Source organism: Penaeus chinensis, chromosome 24, assembly GCF_019202785.1.
Source record: "Penaeus chinensis breed Huanghai No. 1 chromosome 24, ASM1920278v2, whole genome shotgun sequence".
NCBI classification, from domain to species: domain Eukaryota; kingdom Metazoa; phylum Arthropoda; class Malacostraca; order Decapoda; family Penaeidae; genus Penaeus; species Penaeus chinensis.
This window is the reverse complement of record NC_061842.1, coordinates 17,227,158-17,239,657: the sequence shown is the minus strand read 5'-3', so window position 1 is coordinate 17,239,657 and position 12,500 is coordinate 17,227,158. Positions and strand designations below refer to the sequence as shown.

General features: G+C 37.1%; 1 protein-coding gene across 1 annotated transcript in view; it reads right to left on the bottom strand.

Annotated features, from left to right (window-relative positions):
* Nucleotides 1-12,500, bottom strand: part of LOC125037873 (apolipophorins-like) — a 91,778-nt gene that overhangs the window by 23,662 nt on the left and 55,616 nt on the right. Inside the window, 15 exon segments of the mRNA XM_047631114.1 lie at nt 576-726; nt 4,731-4,761; nt 5,192-5,359; nt 5,759-5,864; nt 6,203-6,406; nt 6,972-7,169; nt 7,358-7,499; nt 8,153-8,367; nt 9,094-9,283; nt 9,581-9,823; nt 10,156-10,301; nt 11,401-11,580; nt 11,740-11,799; nt 11,801-11,873; nt 12,480-12,500. The exon segment at nt 12,480-12,500 is cut by the window's right edge and continues 173 nt beyond it. Of these exon segments, the coding sequence (XP_047487070.1) occupies nt 576-726; nt 4,731-4,761; nt 5,192-5,359; nt 5,759-5,864; nt 6,203-6,406; nt 6,972-7,169; nt 7,358-7,499; nt 8,153-8,367; nt 9,094-9,283; nt 9,581-9,823; nt 10,156-10,301; nt 11,401-11,580; nt 11,740-11,799; nt 11,801-11,873; nt 12,480-12,500 (2,128 nt within the window).

Below are 12,500 nucleotides of genomic sequence, written 5' to 3'. Positions count from 1 at the left end.
GTTGAAAAATGTGATAAATTATACATTTGACTATATAAATATAAATCGGCAATTAATTAACTGTAAATCTGTGTGACTGTGATTGATTATCTTAAGAACTAGATACTATATGAAAAGCAAAGACTACAGGTATACTGCTCAGGATCCAACAAAGTGCACTGATGTGAAGTTGTGAGAGTGTTTGTGTTTGTTCGTCAATTACCTTAACACTTAGGCTAAGTATGAAGTGTACCCAAGCAGCTTGCTCATCCTACACAGACACTTTTCGCATAAATACTTCCCTTGTTTTAATAACTAACGATTATTGCTTCCAGTCTAAAAAATAAAATACCCTGTACTCTACATTACTCCGTTTCGCCGTGCACTATTTTACTCTAATCATCAGGCATTTAACAAACATATCTACATACATTTAGCATTCTTAAAACTCATATACACAATATTTCTTATCGTTTTCCACCTCCCCATTCTCTCTTTCTCAAAAAAAACTCGACGAATCGGAATGCGCCATCGTGTAGAGTGAGTTGCCAGCTGTTCATTTCCCCCCCAAGACAACACGGAAAACAGTCACTCACCGAAGCGTGCACGGTCTTCTGCATGCGATCGAGGGCGGCCAGGAGCTTGGCGGTCTGGTCGTGGCCGGTGATGTTGGTGTAGAGGAAGTTCTGAAGGAGGGCGTACTTGCCTCCGCCCAGGGTCAGCGAGCCGTTGGTTCGAAGCTCTAACCTGTCGGGAAGGATGGCGGGTGATTTTAAGGTTCTTTTACTTTCTCTGTGGTATGTTGTGATATTAAGGATAATAATAACAGCAATAATAATCATGATATTGATAATAATAATAATAATAATGATAATAATAATAATAAATTATAATGATAATAACAATAATAACAACAACAGTATCAATGATGATGATAATAATAATAAAAATGGTAATGATAATTACAAAAATAGTAAGCCATTAGATATGACAACTAACACACATAGGCCTATATGATGATGCTGTACATATGTAAACATTTAGAATAATTTCATTAGTACATATAAGTGTAACTTCACACACTGCGACAAATGTGAAAAATACAAATAAAGATAAATAAACCCAAAATACAAGATGCTGAATATTAAAACTTCGATCTCATTCTCTTGCATTGTAAAATTAATCCTCTTCATTCATACTTCTACAGTTCAGTGCAATGTAATTGTAGAATTAACAATTTGCATTGACTCTACTTCTAAATCTCAGAACAAAGTAATTGTAGGATAAATCATTTTCACCCATTCTATCTCTACACTTCAATACAACATATTTGTAAAATTAGTGATTTTCATTGACACTACTTTGAATGTAAATGTAGAATAAATCATTTTCATTCATACTAGTTCTACACTTCAGTACAACGCAACTGTAGACTTGGTGAATGAATCTCTGCACATCAGCACTACGTAATTATGCATAACATTTCAACATTTCAGCATTACGTCATTAATAATTTTCATTCACAACATTTTAACTTTCCAGCATTACTTTATTGATAATTTTCGTTTATAACATGTCAACCTTACAGCATTATGTTATCAATAATTTTAATTCCTAACATTTCAATCTTTCAGCATTACGTTATCAATAATTTTAATTCCTAACATTTCAATCTTTCAGCATTACGTTATCAATAATTTTAATTCCTAACATTTCAATCTTTCAGCATTACGTTATCAATAATTTTAATTCCTAACATTTCAATCTTTCAGCATTACGTTATCAATAATTTTAATTCCTAACATTTCAATCTTTCAGCATTACGTTATCAATAATTTTAATTCCTAACATTTCAATCTTTCAGCATTACGTTATCAATAATTTTAATTCCTAACATTTCAATCTTTCAGCATTACGTTATCAATAATTTTAATTCCTAACATTTCAATCTTTCAGCATTACGTTATCAATAATTTTAATTCCTAACATTTCAATCTTTCAGCATTACGTTATCAATAATTTTAATTCCTAACATTTCAATCTTTCAGCATTACGTTATCAATAATTTTAATTCCTAACATTTCAATCTTTCAGCATTACGTTATCAATAATTTTAATTCCTAACATTTCAATCTTTCAGCATTACGTTATCAATAATTTTAATTCCTAACATTTCAATCTTTCAGCATTACGTTATCAATAATTTTAATTCCTAACATTTCAATCTTTCAGCATTACGTTATCAATAATTTTAATTCCTAACATTTCAATCTTTCAGCATTACGTTATCAATAATTTTAATTCCTAACATTTCAATCTTTCAGCATTACGTTATCAATAATTTTAATTCCTAACATTTCAATCTTTCAGCATTACGTTATCAATAATTTTAATTCCTAACATTTCAATCTTTCAGCATTACGTTATCAATAATTTTAATTCCTAACATTTCAATCTTTCAGCATTACGTTATCAATAATTTTAATTCCTAACATTTCAATCTTTCAGCATTACGTTATCAATAATTTTAATTCCTAACATTTCAATCTTTCAGCATTACGTTATCAATAATTTTAATTCCTAACATTTCAATCTTTCAGCATTACGTTATCAATAATTTTAATTCCTAACATTTCAATCTTTCAGCATTACGTTATCAATAATTTTAATTCCTAACATTTCAATCTTTCAGCATTACGTTATCAATAATTTTAATTCCTAACATTTCAATCTTTCAGCATTACGTTATCAATAATTTTAATTCCTAACATTTCAATCTTTCAGCATTACGTTATCAATAATTTTAATTCCTAACATTTCAATCTTTCAGCATTACGTTATCAATAATTTTAATTCCTAACATTTCAATCTTTCAGCATTACGTTATCAATAATTTTAATTCCTAACATTTCAATCTTTCAGCATTACGTTATCAATAATTTTAATTCCTAACATTTCAATCTTTCAGCATTACGTTATCAATAATTTTAATTCCTAACATTTCAATCTTTCAGCATTACGTTATCAATAATTTTAATTCCTAACATTTCAATCTTTCAGCATTACGTTATCAATAATTTTAATTCCTAACATTTCAATCTTTCAGCATTACGTTATCAATAATTTTAATTCCTAACATTTCAATCTTTCAGCATTACGTTATCAATAATTTTAATTCCTAACATTTCAATCTTTCAGCATTACGTTATCAATAATTTTAATTCCTAACATTTCAATCTTTCAGCATTACGTTATCAATAATTTTAATTCCTAACATTTCAATCTTTCAGCATTACGTTATCAATAATTTTAATTCCTAACATTTCAATCTTTCAGCATTACGTTATCAATAATTTTAATTCCTAACATTTCAATCTTTCAGCATTACGTTATCAATAATTTTAATTCCTAACATTTCAATCTTTCAGCATTACGTTATCAATAATTTTAATTCCTAACATTTCAATCTTTCAGCATTACGTTATCAATAATTTTAATTCCTAACATTTCAATCTTTCAGCATTACGTTATCAATAATTTTAATTCCTAACATTTCAATCTTTCAGCATTACGTTATCAATAATTTTAATTCCTAACATTTCAATCTTTCAGCATTACGTTATCAATAATTTTAATTCCTAACATTTCAATCTTTCAGCATTACGTTATCAATAATTTTAATTCCTAACATTTCAATCTTTCAGCATTACGTTATCAATAATTTTAATTCCTAACATTTCAATCTTTCAGCATTACGTTATCAATAATTTTAATTCCTAACATTTCAATCTTTCAGCATTACGTTATCAATAATTTTAATTCCTAACATTTCAATCTTTCAGCATTACGTTATCAATAATTTTAATTCCTAACATTTCAATCTTTCAGCATTACGTTATCAATAATTTTAATTCCTAACATTTCAATCTTTCAGCATTACGTTATCAATAATTTTAATTCCTAACATTTCAATCTTTCAGCATTACGTTATCAATAATTTTAATTCCTAACATTTCAATCTTTCAGCATTACGTTATCAATAATTTTAATTCCTAACATTTCAATCTTTCAGCATTACGTTATCAATAATTTTAATTCCTAACATTTCAATCTTTCAGCATTACGTTATCAATAATTTTAATTCCTAACATTTCAATCTTTCAGCATTACGTTATCAATAATTTTAATTCCTAACATTTCAATCTTTCAGCATTACGTTATCAATAATTTTAATTCCTAACATTTCAATCTTTCAGCATTACGTTATCAATAATTTTAATTCCTAACATTTCAATCTTTCAGCATTACGTTATCAATAATTTTAATTCCTAACATTTCAATCTTTCAGCATTACGTTATCAATAATTTTAATTCCTAACATTTCAATCTTTCAGCATTACGTTATCAATAATTTTAATCCCTAGGAAGACGAGAAGAGATGTCAAGGATGATATGAAGGGATGCTGAAGAGGATGTTGTAGAGGTTATGAGATGTCGAAGATATATAGAGGGGATGTTGTAGAATCCCTAGGAAGACGAGAGAAGAGATGTCAAGGATGATATGAAGGGATGCTGAAGAGGATGTTGTAGAGGTTATGAGATGTCGAAGATATATAGAGGGGATGCTGAGAAGAGATTTCTAGGATGATGTGAAGGGATGTCAAGGAGGATATGAATGGATGTTGAAGAGGTTGAGATGAGATGTCAACAGTGATAAGAGGAGATGCCAAAAATTAAGAGATATCAAATACGATATAAAGAGATGCCAGAGATAAGGGATGTCTATGAGGTTAAGAGATGTCAGAGATGCCAAGTAGAGATGTCAAAGATAATAGGAAGAGTTGTAAGAGATGATATGAAGAGATGTCAAATAGGACAAGGCGGTATTTAAAGACGTTGAGAGATGGCAAAAACGATAAAAAGAGATGTAAAAGACGGTAATGCGAGGGAATGATATTGTACTTTTATTTACCATAAGAATAGATTTGTCTCCTTTTTATTCAATCTTATTTAAATCTAAGAATAGTTTAATCTACTTCATTTCCTATGACAGTCACTAAACTATCACAACTTTTAAAAAATGCAAACTAGAATAACAATGACAAGAAATGAGAAAATTATTACAAAAGTCTTCTATCACAAAAAAAAAAAAAAAAAATAACCAAGACCTAAAATAAACAACGAAGACAACAGTGTAAGACAAAAGCACTACTTCTAGAAACACCACAGCCATCGGGACCCACCCTCGACATATCCTCCCAGACGATGTTGAACTCGATCCTCTCCTGCTCAGACCACGAAATGAGGAAGTCCATGCTGAAGTTCCTTGACGTCAGCACATATCCCGCGGCCAAGACGATCTCCCGACCGAGGGCATTACCTGCAACACACGCGGCAAATGGAATGGAGGCTTTTAAAGTGTGTTGCGGGGTTTGGTGGGGGGAGGAGATATATATATATAATGAGGGAGATGGTAGAAGAGGGGAGGGAAGGTGGGAGGGAGGTAAGGGTGGGAGAGAGGGAAGGAGGAAGGTAATGAGAAGGAGGGGAGGTAGGGAAGGGGGAGTGATGGGAGGGTGGGATGGAAGGAAGGAAGGTGGCAGGGAAGGAGGGTAGGAGAGAGGGAGAGAGGGAGGGTGAAAGCGATGAGGGAAGGGACGGAGGGAGAGAGGGATGGAAGGCGGAAGATTACAGAGAGAGAGCGAGAGAGAGAGAATGAAAACAAATTACCGAAGTAAATATAAACCATATTGCCACAGCATTCGCGCGTCCGACATACCTTTGACAGAGAAATGTCTCCCTGACTGAGCAGAATTATGGGCAAAGGAAACGCAAACTCGACTTTCATCGTTCTGCAAATCATATAACTCCAGTGTTGTCACTCTCTGAAAAAGACAACAACAGCGCCCAATAAGTATCTATATTAAACATACCACAAAAAAACATAATTCAAATTCTTCAAAACTTTTATTTAAAAAATAACAAAAAAAAAATCGCCAGTGTTCAGTAGGTATCTGTATTGAAGACCCCACAAAAAATCCTACTTTAAATTCTTCGAATATTTCAATAAATAAAAGCAAACAAACAACACCAGTGCCCAAGAGTTAGACGTATAAATCACCCCAACAAATATTGCATTACAAAAACAATAAAACAAAAATGTTCTAGCAAAATGAAACAGATAAGTAAATAAATAAATAAAACCATTCAATCGACGTCCCACCTCTCGCTCGGTGTCTGACTTCTGGTTGGTCTCCTTCGTCGACGAGACGCCGAAGGGCCACAGGAAGTTGTCGATCTCGAGCGACGTCCTCTGCTTGAGGATGCCGTCGCCCAGCACCACGGTCACGCGGTCGGCCTTCACGCTCACGGCGAGGACGCCAAAGGATACGCCCATCACCACCCGCACGTCGCCGCTCGAAGGGAACTGGTCGGAAAGGAGGGAGGAGCGTCCTTGAATGCAATGGGTCAAGGATTGATAGGCGAATGATGTCTGAAGGGTTACGGATGTTTGAAGGGTGAAGGAGGCATGATGGATGAATGATGTTTGATGGGTGAAGGATGTTCGATGTTATTCTGGCCCTGTTTTATACCAGCAAGTCTCTTGGTGTCTTTAGTTTCCATACGCTCTCCGTATCTAGGACGCGAGCGCACTTCCCAGTGAACCGTAAATAATCTCTTGAGTTATATATGAGTGCAAAGATGCTCAGCATCAAGACTGAGATGATGAAACATTGTGGCTATATCATTATTTGTTATATTTGTGCGTATACATGTTAGACTCACACAGACATGATGTAAACTGATGATATGAAAGCATACGCGTCCAAAGGTGTTCTTAGACCCTTTATCCGAAAATAAGTTTATTATATATTTTCATTAGTTTAAGTTCCCACGTCAAAATACACTACAGTTAAGAGAGAGTGTATTAAACTGAACACATCGATCCAAGAAACACAACAATACGATCCAAAAGTTCTTGTATCCCGCACCTTGAACTCATAGCTGATCTGCACAGGCTTGTCCATCGTGAATGACCCTGTGACCTGGAGCGCCCCGCGGTGTCCAGACTCTAAGAAGTTGTGCTTGAGAGAGGCGTGGACTGGGCGACGCTCCCAGGGTGACGTCGAGTTGTGCTTGTAGGGCCACTCCAGATGGTAGTCGCCCTCGTAACCATCCACTGTCAGTTCCTGTAGAAGATGTGCTTGCATTGTGAAGTACTGTGGGGTTATTGCTGGATATTCCTTCATTTAAAATATTGATTTTAGATTTTTATATATCTTCATTATCGCCGTAGTAATTGAGATATAATACCTGAAATATCCATCTTCAAATTTGCCCCTTCGTATTGCAAAAGCTCAACGTTTCCCTAACTTACTTGCTTAAAGTTGAGTGTGAGTGGCTGCTTGTCCCACTTGAGAGATGACGCAACGGTGATCTCTCCATCTCCAGCCGGAAACCCGTTAGCCAGCATGTTACCCTTGATAGTGGTCACTTCCGGGCCGTTTTCCATGTTCACGCTGCGTTGAGGGGAATACAGTGTAATATACAGAGAGAAATACAATTGCATCTAATATTCTGCATGATGCTTTAAAATCAATGTTCAGTCCATGAAAAAGGTTGAATACGAAAAGAGCTTTGAGAATATCTTTCGTATAATCAAACTCATTAGAATTATATTTTTATTGAAATATGTAAAATATATATATATATATATATATATATATATATATATATATATATATATATTACATTACGCGAGAAAAAGAAAAAAAGAAGAAAACTGTAATAATCTACAAATCTCATTACTTGTCGTGACACAGAAGTTTCGGCATTAATAAAATGTGAGTTTTATCAACTGTACGTTTCTATTAGCCTCTCAATATGTGTAATATTAGCATCTTAATATGTGTAGTAATATAAATCACAGCGTATAAATGATTATAACTCAAGCAGCAGCAGAAGATTATAAATCAACGGATCATATCTCATGATTCAACGAACAACGAACTCACTGAATCCTTTCATGACTCTACAAACCATTTCCTGCATCAATGAACCATTCCATATCTCAGCCAACTTTTTCATGACTCAACGTTCCATCCAAACAAAAAATCCCCCCCCCCCCCAAAAAAAAAAAAAGAATGTCGCCCCAAAAGAAACACAAACTCACGTGAACCGGTGTCGTCCTTCGCGAGTTTCGTAATGGATATCCGCTTGGTTCTTGTTCCATCCCTTGACCATAGGCAGGTCCAGGGTGACCTTCCCGTCCATGGCGTTGTCGGAGAACACGAAGCCCGAGTGGAGGACGACCTTCTGGGGGTCGGACGAGCCGCGCTTCCAGTCCAGGGTCCCGGTCAGGTTCAGCTCGCTGCCCTTCTTACGCATCTGCGGCGGGAGGCTGGCCTTACCGGCTTGCACTTGGCGTCCACAAAGACACACACACAACGCGTATGTGTCCATTATACACACACAAACACACACAAACACACACATACACATATATGTGTGTGTGTGTGTGTGTGTGTGTGTGTGTGTGTGTGTGTGTGTGTGTGTGTGTGTGTGTGTGTGTGTGTGTGTGTGTGTGTGTGTGTGTGTGTGTGTGTGTGTGTGTGTGTGTGTATGTGTATGTGTGTATATATATATATATATATATATATATATATATATATATATGTGTATATATATATGTGTGTGTGTGTGTGTGTGTGTGTGTGTGTGTGTGTGTGTGTGTGTGTGTGTGTGTGTGTGTGTGTGTGTGTGTGTGTGTGTGTGTGTGTGTGTATGTATGTATGTATGTATGTATGTATGTATGTATGTATGTATGTATCTATATATATACATAAATATGTATGTATGTATGTATGTATGTATGTATGTATGTATGTATGTATGTATGTATGTATGTATGTATGCATGCATGCATGCATGCATGCATGCATGCATGTATGTATATATGTATGTATGTATGTATGTACGTATGTGTATGTATGTATATATATATACATATAATATATATAAATACATATATACATACATACATATATATATATATTTATTTATACATATACATGAACATATATTAGTCAAAGCCAGTCTCCCTTCCACACTTACCTCTCCCGCGAAGCTGTAGCGCGACCTGGTGAGATCGAGCGTGACGGTGGGCTTGATGACCTGGAAGTCGTCGTAGTGCTCCCCGACGGCCGTGAACGAGATGGGGTCAGCTCCCGGCCACAGCAGGTACAGACTCAGCTCCCCGGGGTCATAGGTCACCTGTCGTACGATACCCTTCACGACCAGGTGGCTGCGGAGGGTGAGGAAAGGGTCAGGGTTTATGCAGTATGGAGTTCGCAATCATTTTTGTTTGTTTTTTCTTTTATTACATGAAATAATGAGCAAAACACTCTATCGTGTTGGTGCGATGATTCAGGCCCATTATACACAAATATGGCTCGCAAATAGTGTTTTTCTTTCTACTATTATACTGAAACTGCAGCACCATATAACCTTCGCATTGTTCCACAGATAGGAAAAAAGAGCATATAAACACCGAAGCAATAACTCTCCTTAGTGGAAAGTTTAGCGGAAGCGAAGCACTTACTCCCAATACTCCTGGTTGCTCTTGAAGTCGAGCGCGCACGTCACGTCGATGGTGTCCTGCGTGAAGCCGTTGGTCAGCTGAAGCTCAAGGGTGTAGAACCTGTCGGGTCCCTGTTCCTGTGGCATCGTCAGGGAGAGCGTCCCTTCGACCTCGCTGAAGGAGAGCTTCCTGAAGGTCATCTCGATGTTTCCGGAACCTACGGCCGTGCCCCAGCCCAGATTCAGCTTGTACGGAATCCGTCGTCTGTAGGGGATGAAGGCACGCGTGTGTTTAGTGCTTCGGGGAGGTGTTTCTACAAACTGGTGTTGTTGGCTGATATGAAGCGAAGAATGATCAGTTGAGCGATTTTCAATAATGAAAAGATAACAATTGTATCCATCTTTTATTTGAAAAAAAAAAATCATTGGCCTATCGAAATGGAAACAACACATCTAAAAATAAAATTACTAGACCACAAGTTACGAGATTTGAACATCCAAATTTCCAACCCCTTCAAAATGAAAAGCACCCAAAAAAAGATCCTTTAAATCCAACAAGGCCAACACACCCAACGAACTTTCTTATCTTGACCTGACCTCAACTCGACGTTGAACTTGACCTCCTGGAAGCCCTGGTGCGGCGTGGTCACGTGGAAGGTGAGCTTGAAGGGCTGGCGACCCGTGTTGGTGAGCCCCGTCTGGAGGGTGTAACGAGACTGCTGGGACCCGAACTGGCGCGAAACCTGGAGGGAGGCGAGAGGCGGAATTAGGGTTTCGAGCTCAGACTGGTGGCATTGGGAGGGAAGAGGACGGCGGAATTAGGGTTTCGAGCTCAGACTGGTGAAATCGGGAGGGGAAAGGACGGTTAAATTAGATATTTGAAATCAGAGTGGTAAAGCTGGGAGTTAAAATCGTGGCGGCAATAAGGTTTCGAGGTTAGACTGGTGACATTGGGAGGAACATGACGGCGGCAATAAAATTTTGAGATCAGAGTAATGGAGATGAGTTAGCGATGAGTTAACTGGGAGTTAACCATGACGGAGGAATTGGGTCTTAAAATTAGTTTTGAAATTGGGAGGTAAAAATGTTGATAGAATTAGGGTTTTGAGATTAGAGTGATGAAACATGGAGCTAAAATGATGGCGGAACTGGAGTTTAGAGATTAGATTGGTGAAAGCGGGAGTTTTGAAATGAGAGTAATAAAACTCAGCGATGATGGTTTCTAGAATTAGACGTTTGAAATCATACATTTTGAAATTAGAGCGACGGACATGAGAGTCGGCGATATCAGCAGCATTGGAATTCCGAAATGTTTCAAATCAGAGTAATAGAGTTGGGAGTTAGCGATGCCGGCGGAATTTCGAAATATGATGTTTGAATTGGGAGTTTTGAAGACATAACAATGGTATTGGAGTTACTGTTACTAAAAAAACAGAATATGGGTGATCTTGAGTGCTGCGTGTGGCATGAGTATTTGAAGTATACATATTTTTCAAAAGAGAGTAACTCTTACAGATCGGCAAGTGTGATTTTCAGGAATACAATTACTTTAATTTTACATCAACAGAAACAATAGATTTAAAGAAAAGATGATTTAGAATATTCTCAAACTGCAAACATATCTCCACAAAAAATAAAAACAGAAAAAAATGACATGAGAAGAAAACAAAAAGAAGACGAATATAAGAATAACAAATAAATAAATAAATAAAAACAAATAGAAATGGAAACGATGCCTAAGACGAAAATTAAATGCCCCCCCCCCCAAAAAAAAAAAAAGAGTACCAAAACATAAATGAATAAATTAATTAGATAAATCAAGAAAGCAAAATCACCACTCACCTCGACGCTGACGTCCCACTCGTCATCACTCTGGTACTTGAGGAAGAGCGTGCCCTGGTAGACCCTCCCGGCGCCCTCCAACACCAGCTGGTTCCGGTAGCCGCCTTGCTGGGCCTTCCCCTCCAGGCGAAGGGCAGAGCGCTCCAGGTCCTCCCACGGCGTCTCCAGCGTGCCGTCGAACTGAGCGGGAGGATCGGGGATTGAGGCAAGGCGGGGACTTTGCCAGGATGCAAACATTATCATCACTGTCAGAAACAAAATCATATACGAGGCACCCAAATCCCTAGGAAAGGGAAAAAACTCTATAAAAGAGAGAAAAAAGGTTCCAGAGCATCCTACCATTTGGATGAACTTCTCCTGGAACTTGATCGTGGCGTCGAGCTTGATGTCCTTTCTCGCCCCAGCCGAAGTTCGCCACCAAATGGGACTTCACGACGTCGAGGGCAGTCAACTTCCACATGAAGTTGCCGGTCCTGGGGGAAGGTTAAGGACGATTTCTCAGTGTCGTGTCAGGAGTCTTGGTGCGGTTGATAGTAGTGGTGCTGAGGAACATCAATTCATGTCCGTGTGTGTGTGTTCGTTTTGTGTGCCTTTTGTGTGTTCGTTGCGTGTGTGCCTTTTGTGTGTTCGTTGCGTGTGTGCCTTTTGTGTGCTCGTGTTTGTGTGTGTTTATATGTGTGTTCGCGCGTGTGTTCGTGTTCGTGTGTGTGTGAGGATGGTGATGGTGTTGCTAAGAGCGTTGGTGATAATAATGGTGGTGAGGCTTTTTTTTGTGTGTGTGGGTTCTGAATTTTCTTTCTTGTGTTTTGCATAAAGTTGATAGTTTAGTTTTGATGTCTACATTTAGTTATGTCAAGGATTATTTATTTTTGTTTTTTCTTTATATATAAAGCAACAACGCACAGATAAGCAAACACGAATCGAGTGAATATATCAACGAATAACTGAAACTGAAAGCAAATGAGAAAAAAAAAAAGAAATCATCAGACGAAAAGAAAGTCAAAATATAAAATCCATTCATCACTCCTAAAATTAACGTAACGAAACATTTCTCAACGACTCAGTGCCGGTCACCGTACTGGAAGGGCTCAAAGGGCGAG